Raw genomic sequence first — 22,759 nt, forward strand, 5'->3', positions numbered from 1 at the left:
TAAATCTCCAAAAATAAAAAATAAATATTATTCATATTATAAAAATAATATATAATCTAATATATAAAAAATAAATGGATAAAAAAAATTTTGGACCGGACCGGTACGCCGTATTTTTAGAGAGCTTTGAGTTCTTTAAAGACTTGATTTTAACTCATCGGCCCTTTTGGTGAGTTTTATCAAAAAAATACTAATGCAAATAATAAATTATACCATTCCAAGCATACCTCTATATGATTATTTATTTCTTATTATTATTTTTTAACAAAAGTCTTTATTGAGATCAATGATCTCTCTTATTTAGAGTAACAAAATAAGCTCTCCATAGTCAAGTACTCAAACTTGAGAATGAAAAGTTTATAGGAGGCAGTAAACATGGTGCACAAATCCTTAATTTTCTCTATAAACTCTCTCTCATAAGCAAAAAAATTAGTTCTAAATTGTAGTAAAAAATCATTAGGTTTCAAATTAGTAAAATTTTCAATTAGTGCTTACATTAACATGAAATTCAAGAAATTGTTTCATCATATAATACGATTAATTCAAATACTAATTATAAAATTATTTGAGTTTTAAAATGTGTGTTGATAGGAAATATATTGTAAAGAATGGTCTGCAGCATATAATATGATTATTTTATTTTTTAAATTATTCAATTAATGTAAATTGATCATTTTTATTTATTTTAAAACTAATACAATATGATACAAATCATATAATACAACTATAAGGTCAATTTTTATTAACTTCAAAATTTCCTAACTTATCAAATAGTTCAAACTAAAGATCGAATAATGTAATCATTCAACACTATCATATATCCTATAGTACAATTAATTCTAATTTTCTTAATTATTCCTATTATTATATTAAGTCAATTTTTAATTTTTAGATATAAATGTATTTAAATCATCTTAATATCTCCAACATTTAAATATATAATAATTTATGACAATAACAACAATAACAACAACATCAAAAATTTATTCTACTACATAAAGTCAGCTATATGAATACTTTTCTCCATTATATCCTATTAAAAATCAAATTCTTATTAAAAACTAATAAAAAAATTAAAAAAAAAAAGAAAGGACATTATAAACTTGAAATTAGATCTTATAATGGTAGATGGGTTCATTCTAGTTAATCATGCCACCAATATTTGGGTCATAAATGCACTTTAATTAATTTATCTTTAATTTTAATCTATAATTTTAAATTTGACCTTAAGATACTAACCTTAAACCAAATTGTTAGTACTAATTAACTTATATTTATAATAATCAAAATTTACAAACTTAGGATTCATTTGAAATAGCTGCAACTTATTTTAAATATGGTTACAAAATTACTATGGAAATTTTTTTTTTAATTTTTTGTTTTTTAAATTGTTGAAGAAAATAGCTTTCTAGTTTAAACATTCATTGAAGGAAGTGAAAAAAAAGTAGCAAAATAAAAAAAAAATTATAATTTTGATATGAAAAACAAAATAGTAAAAAACTATTCCAAACAAAAACAACCAATCTGCAGCCATATAATTGGATGCCACATGTTATTATAGACTAATTTCCAAAATTTAATTAATAATAATAAGAAATTATATCATATCATTATATAATATTGAAGATAAGGTATTTAATGGAATCCCATGATGCAATGAGAAGCACATAACAAATTATATGTGGAGCTCAATAACACTAAGATTAGTACTATAAAAAATTAAAAATAGCCAGCATATAAATTTCAAATAGATTTGAATCCAACGGTCCAAATCAAACCTAAATTATCAGCAAGCACGCTTCACATAATCTGCCTCCACAATATTTGACAAAAATTAACCCAAAAAACTTCAAACAGAGCAGCCAAAAAGTACCAGCAAATTCCAGAAATTAGTAAACTTTAAGAATCAAAGTACACAATACAAAATAGGTTCAAAGGAGGAAATATTTCACATATCTAAGTGATAAAACCATCATGATTTTCAACTAAGAGATGAAAAGAGACAAACCTTGCAACCATCCTCAGTTCATCAGTGTTCAGACTTTATAGAGCTACCTTCCATCTGCTTCAGTCACTTATCCAAGCTGATTAAGCTGCGCTACAGAACTGCTGTAAATTGATCGAGCAACAGAATTCCATCTAAAAAAAGAGAGCAGATTGTTGAATCTTGTAGAGGAACAGTTTAAAAAGTTCGTAAATAAATTGACAAATGGAGAAGCCACTTAGCATAGAAACAGTTACAGTATAAATTTATGCAAAAAATGACAAAAGCACTAGAACGAGCTAAAAGATTTTATGAAGTTACAATACAACGGAATCTTGCAATCCTTAAATTCAATACAGTAAAAAAGAAAAACTAGATCAATAGAAGCAAAGAAGGAAGAAACTAAGGCCTCGTTTGGTTCCCCGGCTCTATTTTTCTTTTTTAAATGGAAGTATTGGAACAGAAAACGGAGAAATTTTTTTCTTTTCAGATCGGCGGAAATACGGAGGTTCGGGAGAAGGTATTTTGAAAAAGCTGTCTTAACAAACAAAAAAATAATAATTTTTTTCGCCAACTCAAACCGGAGACGGAGAAATTACGGCCAAACAAACGAGACTAAATGAAAACAACTATACACTGTACTGCAAATAAAATGCTGAGCAAGATAGCATTAGTATATGAGATTTTTGATCATATAAGAGAACCAAATAATCTTATTTACCAATTTCAAACTCAATTATAAAACTCAAATTAAAACACTATACTTTTCAATGTACCCAAACAGGCCGTTATACAAATCTGAGTACTGGACTATGTAGGAAGCCTTGTTTTTTTCTTTGGAAGAACCGGTTTTGACATAAATCAATGAACTATGGCAGGTAGGAGTAGCCAAAAAATATACATATGATATCAAAAGTACTTCTATAATCTCCAGAAGACATTCATTCATCAAACGTGGGTTGCTATTAAAAGTTCACAACATATATGCAGAAAAAAAAAACTGAATGGTGATATGCATTATGTAAATATATGCATATAGTTAAAAGACCATCTCAAAACATACCTGAAATTATATTATATACTGTCATCCATCATCTGAATCTCCTTAAAATGGTTCACAACTTCAATCATTGTTGGCCTTTTGGCTGGCTCATCAGTGGTACACATCTTGGCAACCCTCAGAACACACATCATTTGCTCTCTCCACAAGTTGATAGGTGAAAGGGATGGATCAAATACCTCATCAACCAACCCAAAGCCCTCCATCCACCTCACCCATTCCACCAGATTACCTCCCCCCTTCTCTTCTTCCTGGCCAGTAGGAGTTCTTCCAGTCAACAACTCCAACAATACAACCCCAAAGCTGTAAACATCACCCTTTGCTGTTGCCTTCATTGTTAAGCCGTACTCTGGTGGGATATAGCCAAAGGTCCCAGCAAGGTCAGTAGTTACATGAGTCTCACAAGCACTGATAATACGAGCAAGACCAAAGTCCGCAACCCTGGGCTCGAAGTATTGGTCAAGAAGGATGTTACTTGATTTCATATCCCTGTGAATAATGTGAGGGACAAAGCCATGATGCAGGAAAGATAGCCCCCGGGCAGCGCCTAAGCAGATCTTTAGCCGAATTGACCAGCTAAGTGTTCCATCAGCATCAGCTTGTTTCCTAAGCCATTGCTCAAGACTCCCATTTTCCATGTACTCGTAGATTAGAAACCTCTCTTCACCAAAGACACAGTAGCCAAGCAAGGGAACAAGATTCCTGTGCTTCACCTTTCCAATAGTCTCCATTTCAGCCAGGAACTCCCGGTCACCCTGAAAATGTCTCCCACTATTGAGCCTTTTAATTGCAACAACCTGGTTTTCAGGTAAAGACGCCTTATAGACCGTGCCGAATCCACCATCCCCAATAATATGAGACTTGCTAAACTCATTTGTTGCTTTCATGATATCAGCAAGAGTGATGCGAAACAAAGCATGCTCAAAAGTGGCAATGTTGATGCTGACTGGCTCCTTTAGTCTTTTGCTCAAAAGCTCCTCAGAGGATGCTGGCTCAATAGCTGATGACTTGGTCTTATTTGCTGGAGCGAGGGCTAAATTTTTCTGGTAATGTCTCCTCCATTTGATAATAATGAAAAAAATTAACACAGAAATAAATGCGACAGAAATAATAATACCCCAAACTAAAGCTCGACCAAACAATCGTGCAGAAGGGTATGCAGCCAATGGCTTTGAGATAATGTGACTCCCTACACATGCCTGGGACATCGTGCAGCTCTCTGGTGCAAAATTGTCAAATTTATTGCCAGAAAAATTCACATATGTGAGCCCAACTATGCTGCAAATCTTACAAGGGATGGCATCCTGGAGATTGTTGTTAGAGACATCAAGATAAGTGAGAGAATTTAGACTGGACAATAAAGATGGAAGACTTCCAGTGAAATTATTGTTATGGAGGTCGAGAATAGAGAGAGAAGTTAGGTTTGAAATAGACTCTGATATAGCACCAGAGAATAAATTATTGCTGGCGTTGAATATAATAAGTGAGCTAACTCCACCATCAATGTCTGTGAGAAACGATATAGACCCAGAGAGAAAATTTAGGCTAGTGTCCAAATGCGTAAGGCTCTTAAGAACAAAAAGAGATTCAGGAAGAGGGCCAGTAAGTCGATTACTTGATAAGTTAAGCTTCACTAAACTTGGCATCATCAAGCCAAGATTATCAGGAATTGGACCCTCTAGCTGGTTGTTTGACAAAAGTAAGCCCTGAAGGTTCTTTAAAGAGAACTGTGCAGACAATAATGTACCTGAAAGAGAATTGAAAGAAAGATCAAGGACAGCCAGGTTCAGGAGGTCATTAAGCTCAGGAGGGATGATGCCATTAAGCTTGTTTCCTTGCAACATTAGCTCTTTTACTTCCACACAGTTCTTGATTGTTTTTGGAATCTGACCTTTAAGATTGTTATACGATAGATCAAGCACACCATAATGCTGATTGAATTCAGAATCCGGGTGCTGCGCCAACTGAAACCCCGCACAGATTTCATCAGGTATTTCACCAGATAACAGGTTGTTGGAAAACACTAGATCACCTAGAAGCTTCAACTGAGATATGGCCTTAGGAATAGGCCCAGACAATCTGTTTGATCCAATGTCAAGTTCTACCAGGTTAGTACAGTTGAAGAGATCTAATGGGATCCCCCCAGAGAGTTTATTCCCATGAAGTGACAAATTAGTTAAGTTGCTTAATTTTCCAATAGAGTTTGGAATGAATCCTTCAAAATAATTATTGTCAAGTTGCAACCTCCGAAGAAGAGATAAACCTCCATTGCTATCTGGGAGCTTACCACTAAGTTGATTGTCACAGAGATAGATTTCAACTATGGTTTCAGACTGCAACAATTGTGAGGGAAGAAAGCCAGAGAAGTTGTTGTGCGAAAGCTCTAGGGTAACTAAAGGCAACTCGGCTAAATAACCTGGAACCTGTCCGAAGAACTTGTTCCCGTTTAAGATTAAATCAGTGAGGTTTGAGCATCCTCTGAAGGTTTCATGAATGCTTCCTGTGAGTTCATTGTCAGCAAGAGAAAGATGAGAGAGTGACTCAGCCTCACAAATATCAGCGGGGATCTCTCCTGACAGATGGTTTGCGTCAGCAGTGAATGAGGTCAAGTACTGTAGCCTTAAAGAAGGCAGAGTCCCACTGAAGTCGTTCTTCTCCAAACTGATGAATCGTGCCATGCTCCAATTTGACAACCAGCCAGGAATTGGTCCAAACAAATGGTTATCATCAACAAGGAATGAGTTGATGGATTCAAGCGCAAAGAGACTATCTGGCAATGGACCATAGAAGTGATTGAAGGAGAGATCCAATATCATCAGATTCTTCAGATTTCCCAACTCCTCGGGTATCTTCCCAGTGAGTCCAGCATGGGATGCAACGAGGTAATTAAGATTTGTCAGTTCCCCAATACATGGAGGAAGCTCCCCTTCAAAGTTGTTGTCAGATATGTCCAGGTCTGTTATTTTCTTGAGTTTGGAGATCTCACTGGGAATTTTCCCAGTGAACTTGCAGCTAGGGATTGAAAAGATTTCGAGCTGTTTAAGATTTCCAATTTCCACTGGAATACTCCCATTGAAGCCATTAGGACCCAACCATAAAGATATTAGACTTGACAACTTCCCAATATCTTCCGTTAGAGGTCCTGTAAAGCTGTTAGAAGAGAGGTCCAGTGTCTTTAGATTGACAAGAGAACCAAGGCCAAAAAAGAATGTTCCTGTAAACCCATTATGGCTTCCATCTAAGTGTATGAGTTGGGTCAGATTCCCAAGGCTTTCCGGAAGACTCCCAGCAAAAGAGTTCATGCTGAACTCTAGAACCTGCAGCTTCTGTAGATTTCCCAACTCCATGGGGAGGTTTCCAGAGAAGACATTTCCAGATAAACTGAGTATTCTGAGATCATTGAACTGCCTAATTATTGGGCCCAAGTTCCCATGCAACATGTTTGAACCCAGCAATAATTGTTTAAGCTTCGTCGAATTGGCAAGTGAAAGAGGAACAGTTCCAGAAAGTTGATTGTTGCTCAGGTCCAAATACTGGAGATTCCACAGATGCCCCAGTGTTTCTGGGATTTGGCCAAAGAGTTCACAATTGCTAAAGTTGAGGATCTTTAGGGAACTGAATTGTCCAATGCAGCTTGGGATGGGAAGGTTTAGAGGTGTGAAGGATAAATCTATTGCCTCCACAATTTCATGATTAGTGGTGCATTTTACACCTAACCACTGGCATGGTGGTGTTTTTCCATTAAACCAGCTTGGAATGAGTTCTCTCTCTCTGCTTAGTGAGGACCTGAGAGTAAAGAGTGTCTGTACATCCTTGCTTGTTTCTGCACTTGAAAAGGAAACACAGCAGATGAAGAAGAGAACCATGGATACATTTGCACTAGATGCCATTTGTTTTGGTGCTTGGCAAGGCATCCCTGCTGTGCAATTTCTGCTAGTGTAAAATATAGAGTTCTCTGCAAATGCACGAAGTGTATCTGCTAAGCAAAGAAGAAGATAGATTAAGAATGGTCCGTCCAATGACTATATATTTATTTCCCATGCAACTTAATTTGCAATCTTATTAATTTTTTCTAGAAACATTCTAAAAGCTCAAAAATTAAGAATAGAGAAGCAGCAGCTAAAGAAGGTGCCTTCTACTTATGCGACAATTAAAGATGAATAAGAGTTTATTGTCATACTTGCATTCTTGTCCAACCCAATTGTTTATTAGAGGGCTTTAAATTATAAGCAGAAGCCCTATTAGGGTCTGACTAAACTAGCTCAGAATATCCAGAACATATCACTTGTAAGAAACTGGTACGCCTTGGAAATTAAAAAATAGCCAACGAACAAGAGAAAATCAGCAAAAGCAATTTTATTTATTGCTAGGAGATTAAATAACAAAAAGAATTATACAACGGTCCTCTTTCGAGAGGACCTTCTCCCAAACCCTAGACGCCGCTAGGATCCCTCACACAAAAAAAAACTACATTAGTCAAAACAAAATCTGCATAAACCTAAAATAAACCCTTACTATGGGCTTAAAATAAGTTTCCTCCCTCTGATGTAGAACGGTGGGGATGGGGGTTGGGGGAAAATAAAAATTAAAGATCTAAAATTCCATCTAAGATTTCCCTTAATTAATGGATTTGAATTTGAAATTCAAACAAGAAAAGAAGGAAGGGAAGAGAGGAATTAATTAACTCCTTAATTGGGGCGCGCCTCTAATTAGGAAGAAAATCATTAAAGTAGGGGAGGGAGAGGGGCCGGCCAAATGAGAGGGAAGGAGGAGGTGTCTAGGTTCAATGGATGTGAATAAAGCATTAATTGGGATTGAGAATTAAATCTGAAATTAATTTCAGATTGGGAGTAATTGGAGGGGTGTCCTAAAGTAAAACTTATTAAATTGGAAAGTTTTTAAATTTAAAATTTATATGAATTCAAATTGAATAACTTTCCAAATTAACAAATAGCTAATTTAGGAAAGACTTTCAATTCAATTAAAATTGAAATTTGAATTTGAAATCTATCCAGATTGAAATACACCACATATGGAAAGGGATTAATTTGGAATTTGAAAATTCGGAGGCAAAGAGAGGCACTATGGCCGACGGTCAAGTGAGGGCTAGGGTTTGATAGTGGTGGTTATGGGGTGTAAGTGAGCCGAACCGGCTCGAGCTCGACTCATTTATGGGCTCGCGAGCCGCGAAATATTACACCCCTAGGTGGTTAGGAGGAAAAGGAAGGTTTTGGGAGGTCTTGGTAGGGAAGAAAGGATCCTTGAGGGCGATGGTGGTGGGACTTATGGCCAACGAGTGGAGGAGAAAGAAGGGGAGGTTCAGTTTTGGAGAATGGGAGGAGGGAAGAGGGAAGCTTGGTCGCGGCTATGGAGGGGGTATGGTCGGCAGTCAAGAGAGAAGGAGAAAAAGAGTCCAGGGAAAGAAAGATAAAACCGTGAGCCTGGATGTTTCCTGCGGCTGACGGGTGATACATTGCACTTCACCAAAGGACTTCAAGCCACGAGCCTAGACCCATCCTGCAGCTGGTGGATACTACAATTCCCTCCCATAGGGATCTCACTAAAATCCTCGCAAGGAACAAAAGTGCAGAACAGTTTTTTTATTAAAACTCCATCATACCCATACAATAGCAAGGACCTTTATATATAGGCCTTAAAAAAACTAAAAGATAAATTTGCCCCTTGGGCTTACATAGGACAAGACTCTTAAAAGTAAAAACAGAAAATGCATAATTAAATCAAAATACAATTAATAAACTAAGATAAAAATGGAGGGATCTCGGTCGTCGATCTTCGTCTCTTCCTTTGATTAACAATCACTGTTGGATGTTTGCATCATTCTCCCGGGGTGGAAAGAGCTTGACTTCGTCAAGTTTGCATCCCGGGTGCGCAACCATACTCTGATACCAAACTGTGGCTGCTTTGTTTCCCTGTTGTCTGCTTGATTTCCCTGTTGGTTACTCAGTTCTCCCCTTACTAATTCCTGTGCAGGATGCTTTGGCTTCTTGTGAGAGCTGATTTGGGTGGGTCTTATTGGTTGTCTTAGAAACACATTTATGTAATCAAATGAATGTTTTTCTCCCTCCTATATATAGTGGCTGAATCTCTTTTGTGGGAGGTTGTTGGTGAAGTGAAAACAAATTAATCATGAGGGTTTCTTCTTAGCTTGCGAGTTGTCTTCTCCTTAATTCCTATTTCTTCCTCTCATTCTTCTTTCTACTCCTTCCCTACATGGTTTTCCTTCTACCAGTATCTTTCTTCTCTAAATATTGAGAGTTGTAAGGTGAAGTTGAACCCTGTTTTGTTGGTATTTGCCAGAAGAGCGTCGACATGTGCTAGATCATAATTTCAGTGGTGGATCATTGGTTTATCCTTTCCATTGAGCACCTTTCCCTAGTTTGTGATTTGCAAGTGAAGTGATCAATTGTGGTTGTTCTGATGGTATTTTAATTTATGTATTTTTTTTTCCTTTTCTTTCTTTCTTGCACGAATTACTAACAATTTTCTCACATTTGTTCCCTACTAAGTTTCCATCATTTGGTGTTTGTTTCTATGATATTAAAAGGAAGTTTTTTTTTATTTTCATGCCCAATGTTCTCCTACTTGATTTAAAACTTAGATTGCATTAATTTGGTATCAGAGCATTAGCTTGTTAGACGAGTTTTCCTTTCTTTTATAAACAAAAAAAGGATAATCAAAACAATCAATAAGCAGATTAGCAACGTATGATTATACAATAAATGTCTAACCTACAACAACAAATATAAGTAATGGCTAATACTCTGGTTGTCCTAAATCTAAACAATACTAATAATCAAAACATTGAAATTGAAGATGAAGCACCACATAACCAAAATAGGAACAATAGCCAATGGGATCACAAAATTAAAATTGACATCAATGAATTTGAAGACAAATTATAACTTGAACAATTTCTTGAATGGGTAGAGAAAATGAATCAATTTCTTGAGTGGAAAAAAATCCCTGAAAATAAAAAAAGTTAGGTTTGCAAGTTTAAAGATGATTGGCCTTGTGTTAACTTGGTGGGAAATTTTTTAAAATAACAGAGTAAGGAGAGGCAAAGAGAAAATTCAAATTTGGGATAAAATGAAAGAAAAAATGAGGGGAAATTTTTTAACTTTTGACCACACCCGAACCTTATTCCAAGAACATAATAATATTCTCCAAGGAACCCAATCCATACAAGAGTACACTGAAGACTTTTTTTAAACTACAATCCCGAAATGATCTAAATGAAATTGAGGAACAAACTATAACTTGATACATCAATGGACTAAAATGGTCAATCCAATATCAACTAAATCTTTATCGTGTAATCAAACTTGATGAGGCCTATCACATGACATTGAAATTTGAGAAACAACAACAATGAAACAACAATAAAAAATTTGATCCAACTAAACCTAAGCAATCTCTAGGAAGTAAAGCTCAAAATTCACTAGTAGTTATAGGGTCAACTTCATCAAATCCAAATCCAAGAAAAAAACCTAATGAAACCCTAGTTAATGAAGAAGGAATAGGATTGATAGGTGCAATTAAACCCTACTATAAGTGTGGCTTATATGGCCATCTATAAACAGCAAGTAGAAAAAATAACCCTCCTAGAAATATTTATATTGAACAAGAAGATAACCATGAAAATTCAGAAGAGATTGAGTCTGATCAAGAAAATGAGGAAGAGTTGAAAACAATTAATGTTGAAGATTACTAAGGGGATGATTAGTTAGTTATACGTTGAGTCTTGACCACCAGATCTGATGCTGGAGATAAATGGCTTAAAAGGAATATTTTTCAAACCACTTATACTGTAGAAGGAAAATTATGTACCTGTACCTCATGATTGATAGTGGTAGTTCAAAAAATTTTGTGTCGCAACTCATCGTGGATAAACTTAAATTAAAATCAAAACCTCTTGTCAAGCCTTATAAGATATCATGGTTCAAAGAAGGAGAGGTACCAATCATTCAACAATCCCTTGTCAACCTCACAACCAAAAAATTTTATAAAGACCAATTATAATGTGACATCATGCCACTCAAAGTATGGCATATGTTAATAGGTCAAACTTGGCAATATGATCATAAGACCATTCACAATGGTGAGAAAAATACTTACACCCTGACACAACGCAACAAAAAGTTCACCCTATATCCCTAAGAGAATATTTCTGATCCTCCCACTAAAGCTGTCCAAACAACCTCAAATTTACCCACTCCTGAATTGTTTCTCAATACAAATGAACTCAAAAACTCAGAAATAATTTATGTTTTGGTTGGTAAAGAGACTGATGAAACAACAACAACAACAACATCAAGCCTTTATCCCACAACGTGGGGTCGGCTACATGAATCCTTTTTTCTCCTTTGTGTCCTATTAAAGGTCAAATTCTCGTCTAAATCTAATAAAGAAATGTCATTCCTAATATTTTCTAACCAAGTCTTTTTAGGTCTGTCTCTACCTGTCTTAACATAAGTCAAATCTAATACCTCTACTCTCCTAACCGGGTCTCCGTTTTATGTGACCAAATCATCTAAGGCGACTCTCTCTAATCTTATCTTCTACTGGAGCTACTCCAACCTTTTCCGTAACTATGCTCATTTCGTTATCCTATTCTCTAAGGGTAAAGCACTCAATCCACCTGAGCATCCTCATCTCTACCACACTTAACTAGTATTATGCTTCTCTTTTAATGGCCAACATTCAGCACCATAAAGCATTGCAGGCCCACTACCATCTTATAGAATTTTCCCTTAGGGTTGTAGGGGTTGGTACTTTTCTATCACACAACAAGCCTGATGCATTCCCCACTTCAACCATCCAACTTTGAATTCTGCTGATAAATACCTCATCTATTTCACCATCACTCTGTGAACAAATAGGTCCAAGATATCTAAAATGTTACTCTTATTAATGACTTGATCGCCCCAAAGTCACAATCCCCTCACTAGGTCTATTATCTACTAAAATTACACTCATATATTCCGTTTTAGATCTACTCAAGCGAAAACCTTTAGTCTCTAATGTTGACCTCCATAATTCAAGTTTACTTTCAACTCCCTCTCTAGTCTTATCAACTAGAAGAATATCATCAGCAAAAAGCATACACCAAGGTACATCCTCTTACAAATGACTAGTGAGAACATCCATGACTAAAGCAAAAAGAAAAAAGACTGATGAAAAAAAATCTTGAAGCAATACAAACTCTAATCAATGAATATGCAAACATAACTCTTAAAGATTTACCTGATTCCTTACCTACTCTAAAAGATATCCAACAACATATTGACCTTGTACCTGGAGCAAATTTACCCCACCTGCCTAAAAATTGTATGAGTCATACTAAACAAGAAGAACTACACAAACAAGTGACTGAACTCTTAACTAAAGGATAAATTCAAGAAAGCATGAGTCCATGTGCTTTCCAGCCTTGCTTACACCCAAAAAAGATGGAACTTGGTGAATGTGGGTTGACATTCGAAATCACCAAATATAGATTTCCTATTCTTAGACTTGATGATATGCTCGACATGCTTAGTGGTGCCAAAATTTTCTCTAAGATTTGCTTGCGAAGTGGATATCACCAAAATTGAATATGTCCCGATGATGAGTGGAAAACAACCTTTAAATCAAAGAAATAACTCTACGAATGGCTTGTCATGCCTTTTGGCATATCAAATGCATCTAATACGTTTATGCCAACCATGAATTATATCTTCTGCCCATTCATTGAAAAATTTGTTGTGATTTATTTTGATGACATCCTGATTTATAATACTTATCCCAACGACCATCTTGAGCATGTGAAACAAGTCCTCTAAACCTTAAGAGAACAAAACTTGTAAATTAACTTAAAAAAGTGCTCTTTCATGACTCATAGTTTGACTTTCCTTGGATACATTGTTTCTGCAGATGATATTAAAATAGGCCCCATTAAAATAAAAGCGATCCGAGGTTGGCCGACTTTGAAAAATATTAGTGAAGTTAGAGAATTTCATGGATTAGCTGCTTTTAATCAAAGGTCTATAAAAAATTTTAGTACTTTAATATCACCTATCACTGATTGTCTTAAAAAGGAAATTTTAGGTGGACCCCTTATGCTGAAAAAATATTTCAACTGATCAAAATAAAAATGAGCCAAAAACCTATTCTTAGGTTGCCAGATTTTGACAAGATTTTTGAAGTAGACTGTGATGCATCCCATAATGGCATAGGAGCTATCCTTAGTCAAGAGGGTCGACCCATTGCATTCTTTAGTGAAAAACTCAATGATACATGATCCCAATATTCAACTTATGATGTTGAGTTCTATGTGATTGTCGAAGCCCTAAAATTCTGGATACATTATCATATTCAAAGAGAATTAGTGTTAAACTACAATCACAAAGCACTATGATATTTAGGGTCTCAAAAAACTTGAATCGAAGACATGCTAAGTGGCTATCTTTCTTACAAGAATACACATTTCACCTTAAACACAAAGTTAGAGTCGTAAATAAAGTTGTTTATCCTTATTCAGGCGAGCCCACTTATTGGTAACTTTTCACCCAATTGTGGTCTCCCTTGATTATTGGAAAGATAATTATGCCACAGACTCAAACTTTAAAACCCTTAGGGAATCATGTTGTACTTCAAAAATTAACCCCACTACTCAATTTTCAATTTAACAAAGATTTTTGTTTAAGGGAACTAGACTCCGCATCACCCAAAGCTCTTTACATGAAAAACTCATCCAAGAACTTTATGGTGGAGGATTAGGAGGACATTTTGATCAAGAAAAGATTATAGCCTTAGTTGAAGAACAATATTACTAGCCCCGCATGCGAAAACATATATCCATATTTGTAAAATAATGTAAAACTTGTCAATCATTCAAAAGAATACTTCAGAACACTAGTCTATATACTCCTCTCCCAATTCCAAACAAATCCTGGGAAGATATCACTATAAGACTTCATGCTAGGATAACCTATAACAGCCCAAAAATTTGATTATGTGTTCATTGTCGTTGACTGATTTAGTAAAATGACACATTTCATTCATTGTAAGAAAGCCTCTGATGCATCTCACGTTGCTAATTTATTTTTAAGGAAATTATACGACTCCATGATATTCGTCTAACCTTTTACCTCTGATAAGGATACTAGGTTCTTAAGTTATTTTTGGAGAACAATTTGGTCGAAATTAGGAACTATTCTTCAATTTAATAGCGCATATCATCCACAAACTGATGGATAAACTGAGATAGTAAATAGAAGTTTAGAAAATTTTCTTAGGTGTCTTACAGAAGAAAGCCCTTCCCAATGGAATTTGATTTTAACCCAAGCCAAATTTTCTTATAGTAATTCATTAACGGATCCACAGGAAAAATCCCATTTGAAATTATTTATAGCCAACCTATTCCTCACATCTTGGACCGCACTTCATTACCCATGCCTGGTCAAAACAATATTGAAGCTACTAAAATTGTTAAGCATATTTAATCGGTCCAACAATAGGTCCTAAAAACCCCACATGAAAAGTGTCAAATACAAGACAACGACTGACAAGCACCGGACAGAATGATATTTTCAAGAAGGAGATTTATTTATGACTTACTTTCGACAACATCGCTTTCCCGTTGGTACATTTGGCAAATTAAGCCGAAAGAACTTTGATCCTTCCCAAATCCTTCGCATATTGGAAACAAATGCTTATCTATTGGATCTCCCATCTTCTATTAGAACTTCCCCAACGTTTAATGTTGTTGATCTTACTACACATGAGGGAGAGCCGACTGATTTTGTGGACATATAAACTTTACCCTATAATGTTCCAGTTCAGACTAGTCATGATCTTATCGATGATGTTGTGAAAATTCATACTACCCAGACAAGACATGAAATGCACTGACGATTCTTGGTTAGATGGAGTGTACATCATATGACTTATTGTACTTGGATTGAAGTTGAGGAGTTGCAACTTCATTGTCCTGATATCTACCAGTGTATTACAAAGACATTCTCAGTAAGAGATGAGATTTTTTCTCCAGGGGAGAATTGAAGTAGTCTTGAATTTATATTTTTATTTTTTTAATATTGAACGTTATAAATTTTATTTTGTATTGCCCTATGATGGAAAACAACTCATGATCATGTTGGGTTCGGTGCTCTCAAGTTGGTTCACACCATTATCCTTCCACTTGTTTCATTTTTTTCTCCTTAGCGGCTGGTCGAATGATTATTTATCAGCTATTTTAATTGAGCTTGGCCCATTTCTTCCCTTAGTCTGCTAGCTGCTCGATTTTCCCCTTGTTGATTCCTGTGCTGAATGCTTTGGCTTCTTCCTGTGAGGGCTAATTTGGGTGGGTCTTATCGGCTGTTTTCAGGGCACATTTATGTGATCAAATTAATGCTTTTTCCCCTTTCTTCTCCTATATATAGTGGTTGAATCTCTATTGTGAGAGATTGTTGGTGAAGTGAAAACAGATTAACCTAAGGATTTCTACTTAGCTTGCGAGCAATCTTCTCCTTAATCCCTGTTTCTTCCTCTCGTTCTTCTTTCAACTTCTACACTACACAGTTTCCCTTCCACCAGTATCTTTCTTCTCTAAACATTGAGAGTTTTAAGGTGGTGATGTACCCTGTTTTGTTGGTATTTTCCAAAGGACCGTTGACGTGTGTTGGATCATAATTTCAATGGTGGATCACTAGTTTTTCATTTGAGCACTTTTACCTAGTTTGTGATTTGTATGTGAGATGACCAATTGTGGTTGTTCTGCGGGTATTTTAATTTATGTGTTTTTTTTTCCTTTTTCTTTCTTTCTTGCGTGAATTGCTAATCATTTTTCCACATTTGTTTCCCACTAAGTTACCATCATTTGGTGTTTGTTTCTATGATATTGAACGGAAGTGTTTTACTTACATGCCTAATTTAAGAACTTAGATTGCATCAAATCTGAAATACATAAGGTTGATTAGTGGCATGGTGCTAAGGCTTGAGAGCATGTATATAGTATTATTTTGAATCATTTGGACCTTGAGTATGATGTGATGGTCCAATCTACACCGGATTATGGTCATTTTGAAAAAAAAATAGTCATTTAAAAAAAAAAAATAGCCATTTTTTATCATTTCTTTGACCACTGTTTGACCTTCACCTCTAATTGAAATCCACATCAACTTTTGAGCTTGACATCTAAAGCCTGCAATCTTTTCTCTCCTACATGACTTGAATATCCACTCACCTATGTCCTCTCAATTAGCTTCATGCAACTATTTGGATTCCCCCTGCCATTAAGCATTTGAACAAGAAAACTTACATAAACCCTTGAACCCTAAAAGACTCTTCAAAATCTACAAAGCTTTATTTCTCTACTATTTCCAAGCATGCCCAACTAACCCCTTATCTATGGCGTTGGGGTTCCATAATCATCACCATATATACTCTGTCTTATGTCATCTATGGATCTATCTTTTGTTGAATGAAATTTGAGTGATTCTTTTTAAATGAGTGTGGTTTAGTTTGTTTTTACCTAAGAGAACTTCTTAAGTGTGTGAACCAACAACCCTTAAAGGACTTCCAAATAAGGAGGAAGGTCTATAATGACAAAGGATTGCTCATTGAGTTCAACTTCAGTAATCCTTACTCGCTCCCGCAAATATTAAACTTCATCACTATTAGTCTACTCTAGACTAGTCAGCATATCCTTAACATGCTTCTCGATGTCTCGTCTTTACACTCTCTCGTTTCACATCTCTGCCTTTTGGTCTTTAGCTATTCTCTCAATTTTAAGAGTTTTTATTTTAATTATTATTTCATTAAATAATTTTTTATATATTTGATTTTTTTTTAAATAGTTTAAAATTACTATTATTGAATAGATCAGTATATTTGCTAAAATTTATTATGATGTGATTTATGTTTGATTTAATGATTTATTAAATGACCATTTTATGTATTTATAGATAATGTACACAACCTAAGCATCTAATTCATAAAAGCAGCACTTTGCTTCATGCTTTGTACTTTAAATAAAAAAGAGCCCTCACACTTCACGTTGCACCAAAGGCTTTGTAAGAATTGATCCAAACATATTTTGATATAATCAAATAGTAGAGACCTCTATACTTCAACCTATAAATTGGGCATCAAATCTTAGAAAAAGTTAGATATTTTTTTTTAATAATTGTTTGGATAACATAAAAGTAGTATAAATTAGTAATTAGTATGATAGAATAAATTTTAGCCTCCGTGGCACTGATGCTTTCTCTTTGCTATATTACTTATTATGATACAAACACTTGTACATTAAATTTACAAAAACAACAACAACAACAACAAATATGGCCACAAAACCAAATTTATTACAATGCTTATCTAAGATCCTAGGGAATCAAGGTGAGGTTGTAGCACCTCATACTCTTACCGACAAGCATCATTCAAAGGCATTGCTTAAGTAGGTTATTTGATGTAATGCTCTAGGTAAATAGACACTCTCCTATTTAATGCTTTTTTTAGTAGTATTATTTAAAAACAAACACCTCCATAATACATTATGGGAAACCTAATTAAATTAATAAACTAGGCTAAATTGTTTAGCAACTCCAAAAATCTAATAGGAACATATTGAAACAGCAATGATTGCAATGTTCTAGTTTATATGAAGTGTAATCAAGCCCTTATGGCTCATCTTGAGATACAGCATGTAATTGATCAAATATCTCTTAGTGGCATTGAAGATAGTAGTGAATGGTTGATTAAAAAGATCATGTTAATATGTCCAAGGTGGATTATTTTTTTATGATGAAAATTCGAGATGGGATGATGTAGAAAGAGTGCCAGGCTTCTCAATGGAAAATAGGTTAGACCAAATGCAAGTGCAAGAGTTTCTAATTCTACTACAACAAATTTTAATGATGACGATGAAGAGTCTACAGAGATAGTAAAAGAGACAAAGCTTTAAATCTAGTTGAAAGGAAAGAGTATGGCCAGTGGAATGAAATACATTAAATATATAATATTGAAGATTAAATTATCTTTTGGCTATAGAAGCTACAAACCTAAGTTTTTATCTACATGTTTAAAGTTTAAGCATAGCTTATGGATCTTATGGGCACTTTGTTTAAATAATCTATCTATCAACCTTTTATTATGTTAGTTTTTGGAATGAAACTAAATTTGAAAATTTATTATTTTTTTATACTAAAATTTAAAATTTTAATATGATATTTATCATATAATATTTTCCAAAAGTATTTCCCATAATTAAAATTGGTAATTTTTTTAGCACTCACTCCAGGCTAACAACTCAGTATTAGGAAAAAACATGACCTTGATGATGTCTAACAGCTTTAATAGCTCTTTTAAAAACTAATTAGTAATTAATTACAACCATTTGATCAAGGACCTCATGAATTGCATCCAAATAAACATCACACAATAAGGTTTGAATTGGACAAAGATCATTATAGCACCTATACTTCTCATTCCATTACATCTTCTTAACACCAGCCTTAGAACTCTCAACGCAAATCCTTCCATCCAATTCAGACATCATCTGCACCAAACTTGAAGCCATTAAAATTAGATTTGATCATTCGATTCAAATGTCCATTCGAATTATCTTAAGGTGTAAGGCCTTCATGAATCCATTCATCATTACTACTGGAAGGATGACTAAACAGTAAACACGAATCTCCTTGAAGACAAAACTTAGTTCTAAATTATTCCACTCGAGGATAAAACCCATATACCAAGGGAAGATTCTGATTTGGCTGGGTTTTCAAAGACGACTAGGCTCATTTCTAAATTAAACAATACATTGAATTACAAAAACGTTCTTCATTCAAATGCCTATAAATCACCCCTAGGAGAAAGATAAAATAATTCTCTCTTTCTATTTCAAAAGAAAAGTTTGTTGAATTAGTTTTAACTCACATTTAAATTAAAGCTTCATTACTAATTTAAGTATCAAATGTCCAAACTGAGATAGAAAACCGTCAAGTAGAGCAAAAACATTTAGTTTCTTGGTTGAATTTATGCATGAAAGAGCTTGATCTAATGGAGGACTACTTTGAGAATCTTAATCAACCCAAAACGCTTACAGAGCATGCAACGAGAAGAGAATTAAGAAAAAAATCAACGAGAACATTATCCAAAAAGGAAAAAAGAAAAATAAGAAGAAGAAGACGAGCACCAGCATGCATGATCAAATTACAATTCTCATGTATGAGAAATATAAAAAAGGAAAGACAGAACATTCCAACAAAAACATGCAAACAATCTTGCCAAGATTTTTCCTAAAAAATGAAAGTAAGCAAACTAGCAGGAAAATGACAAGAAATAAAGCTTAGCATAGCATAATAGGTGGTTAGAGCCACTGCATGGGTGATAAACTCCCTGTAGTTGGTCAGAATTTAAACGCACTAACTTCCACAAATTTTATTAATATTTACACTATAGTGCTCATCAATCTCAAAAAAAGGCATACAAAAAATAAATAAATGAGACAATCCAAAAACAACAGCGGCTACGACAACCTCAGATTATCACTAGAGGACAATACGCAATAAAGGCAAAAACCACCCAGGCAACAGGATGAAGAGGAGAAGTGAAGAAGTACAGAAATTTACTCCAAAATCAAAAAAGAAGTACAGAAATAACCAAGAATTAGCTGCAAACCACCAAAAACAAGGGCAAAACCTTCTTCTCCGCCAACCAACCTCAAAATCCTGCACTCCTGTTCGTCTTTTACCCAAGCAAGATGGTTTACATGGAGAACCACAATTTTTACAACATATAAACTCTACCTTTTAACTTTGAAATCTCGAGTAAATGAAGCTGGAGATAGAAAGCAGGCCAAGAAGTAAGAAATGCCCAAACCCTAGCGGCAGCTCGTCCATCGATTGGTGGTTACTTAAAGAGAATTATAATACCATGACGCTTGGATTGGGGCATAGGAAGAGACACCGAGTTAGAGAGACTGGAAAGATAGGAAAGTAAACAAGTACTCCTACTCTGGAACGAGTAGACACCCATTGCTTTCCTTTTGCAAAAGAAGCACAAAATGTAGTAAAAGCCATTATCCCTACTACTCTCTTTCATAGGACGGCTGCAAAATAAACAATGGCGGAAATCCTCCGAGAATCCCGACAACGACAAGCCTCGATTCGATTTGTTTATTCGGTGTAAATCCACACCAGCTTTTCATTCACTCGTCTTCCCCAGCAAAACAAACAAGACAAATTCATAACGAAGAGTAAAGCGCATATACGATACATTAAAATAACGCCGCTATTCCATTCCCCAAAAAGAGTCATTACCGAGAATGCGGCAGCATTCCCGTCTCCTCCAGCGCAAACGAAGCTTTTCACAAAGCAATATTAAAAACCCTTCAAACTAAAAATTGGATCAACGAATCGCTACAAGACATTGAAGAATCATCAATCAATAAAAGCTGAACTTCAGGATTAACCTCTACTCGATCATCCACAGAGAAATTCGAGCGAGACAAAAATCGTGCACGGTAGAAAGATGGTCCATTCTCTAACTAAAAGACATCTAGAAAAGCGAGGGAAACAACAAATTCAAAACGAACAGTGACCGGATACGATCACGAAGTGGAGATCGCGCAAAAGAAACAAGCAAATTAACAAAAAAAAAAATCAAATAGAAGAAGAGAGAAAGAATACCTTGCGGAGCCTCTTGGCTTGACCTTAGATTCTAAGAACGGATGAAAGGGAAGTAGCAATGCGACCATAGAGGCATCTCTCCAGTCTAACACCCACTTCTAATCCATGGCTCTTCGTACACTCACGGAGGTGGCATGCTCTGAGAAAAGAGACACAGTACCGAAAAATCCAAAAATGGCTGTTACGATTAAGACCCCTTTCTCCTCCTCTTTCCACCATTGCCATCTGCTCTGCTGCCACTGCAGTCGCCTTCTCCAGAGTTTCTTTCCAGTTTCAGCAAAATGGCTATAATGGCACTGTAGCAGGATTTAAATGAATTTGCTGGAAAAAAATCCAAAATTTAAAAGCTTTATAATGTTGAGGTTGTTGGTCATTATTGTTTTGGGAACTTGGAATTGCTGGGAACCTGTGAACTGAAATGGACATATTTACATTTTAAAATATGGAAATTATATATATTACATTTATAAGATATTTATCTACATAATTAATAAGTATATTATTTTAAAATGATTGGATTCTTATATTTATGAAATAAAATTAAATATATTTATTAAGTTTTAATAATTTTAAATTATGGGATATTTTAGGTAGAAAAACATTTGATTATTGCTCTCCACAATAAATCTGATTATGATGATAGGTAGGAAAACATTTGATTTAAAATAGTTTGAAAGAAAAATAAAAATAAATAATAATAGTTTGAAAATAATGCATTATGGTTTAATCCAATTATAAAGATTTTTATAATAGTTTATTAAGTTTAAAATTAAATTTATTGTGGGCTAAAAAATTTATAGCAATGGATAGATGATTTTTTATCTAAGTTTCATAAAAAATTTTTGCACACTCAAAGATTAAAAAAATAGTAATACAATATATAATAGAATTTTTATATGAAAAATACATAAAGAGATATCTATGAAACACTAGTCGACTTGAAATGATCCACTATGTAAGTGAGATCATAGGAGTTCAATTACAAGAAAATCATGTATTACTGATATAATTTTCGGCGGAAAATTATTTCTTTTTTGCCAGATTTTTGACGAAAATGTTTTTCTTATGTTATGTAAAACGAGCGTCGGAAAGAAATTTCGAAAAAAAATTCGCCAAAAAATTTTTTTCGACGGTTGTCCGGTGGAAAATTTCCATTGGAATAATTAAAAAAAAAAATAATAGCAAGCTGGATGGCATGCTGGCAGCATCTCTTCTCGCCGACCCGCCTGTGGCCCAGTCCCAAATGCCCCCCACCCCGAGCCCTGCACCAATCTGAACGCGCCCGCGCCCACCCGCTTTGCTAGTCAGATTGCTCCCGCGGGCATGATTTTTTAAGTTTGCAGTAGAGATTGTTGGAGAAGTAGTAGAAGTTGAATTTTGTTGTAGAAGTTGGAGGAACCTTGAGGCATTAGAGTTGTTTCAGCAAATCATTTGTACATACTCGATCATTTTTATTTGACGAGCGGAGACCAAGGACCAAGAAGTTTAATATAATGTAGTTGTTGACATCAAATGTTGGAGTTGGCATTAATAGGTTGCATTAGCTTTATTAGTAATGGTGTACTTTGATGTTGTGAGTGAAGGCAAACATTGGTGTTGATATTGATGAAAAACATCAAGCCTTATATGTGTAGGCATGAGTCAACAGAATGCATCAACCTTATAAATAATTTCATGTGTTAATAGTGTGCAGCAGCCTTATAACTAATTATGTGCATTGATATTATTGCTAACCATTATAACTAATTATGTGCATTGATATTATTGCTGACCATAAGTGATGATGTTGGAGGATGTAAGCATTGGTGTTGATAACATTCATTGGCCTTACAGGCATAGTACTACCCCATTGTTGTTGAAGATAAAATTAGCAGGAGATATTAACCAAATGATTATAGTCAAGCGATGATGTCTTTTGAGCGATGACAGTTAGGCGAAGACGATCAGTTGATAGAGGTTAAGTGATGATGGCTTGGAGATTAATGTAATTATCGACTTCAAATTACTCGCCCACTTGAAACTCAA

At 34.9% G+C, this 22,759-nt stretch overlaps 1 protein-coding gene across 1 annotated transcript; it reads right to left on the minus strand.

Moving 5' to 3' along the window:
• Nucleotides 1-1,870: 1,870 nt before the first annotated feature.
• On the minus strand, nt 1,871-20,821 carry LOC110115196 (leucine-rich repeat receptor protein kinase MSP1). Its single transcript, XM_020848365.2, has 3 exons — nt 20,735-20,821; nt 3,048-7,020; nt 1,871-2,139 (listed from the first exon to the last, which is right to left on the minus strand). The coding sequence occupies exon 2, from the start codon at nt 6,956-6,958 to the stop codon at nt 3,059-3,061; it is 3,900 nt and encodes a 1,299-aa protein (XP_020704024.1). The 5' UTR covers nt 6,959-7,020; nt 20,735-20,821; the 3' UTR covers nt 1,871-2,139; nt 3,048-3,058.
• Between the last annotated feature and the right edge of the window lie 1,938 nt (nt 20,822-22,759).

The sequence above is a fragment of the Dendrobium catenatum genome, unplaced genomic scaffold (genome assembly GCF_001605985.2).
Source record: "Dendrobium catenatum unplaced genomic scaffold, ASM160598v2 fragScaff_scaffold_781, whole genome shotgun sequence".
Taxonomy (NCBI): Eukaryota; Viridiplantae; Streptophyta; class Magnoliopsida; order Asparagales; family Orchidaceae; genus Dendrobium; species Dendrobium catenatum.

Excerpts from the sequence above, each read along its gene's own strand:
- LOC110115196 (XM_020848365.2), bottom strand. The coding sequence starts at position 6,958 with ATGCCTTGCCAAGCACCAAAACAAATGGCATCTAGTGCAAATGTATCC.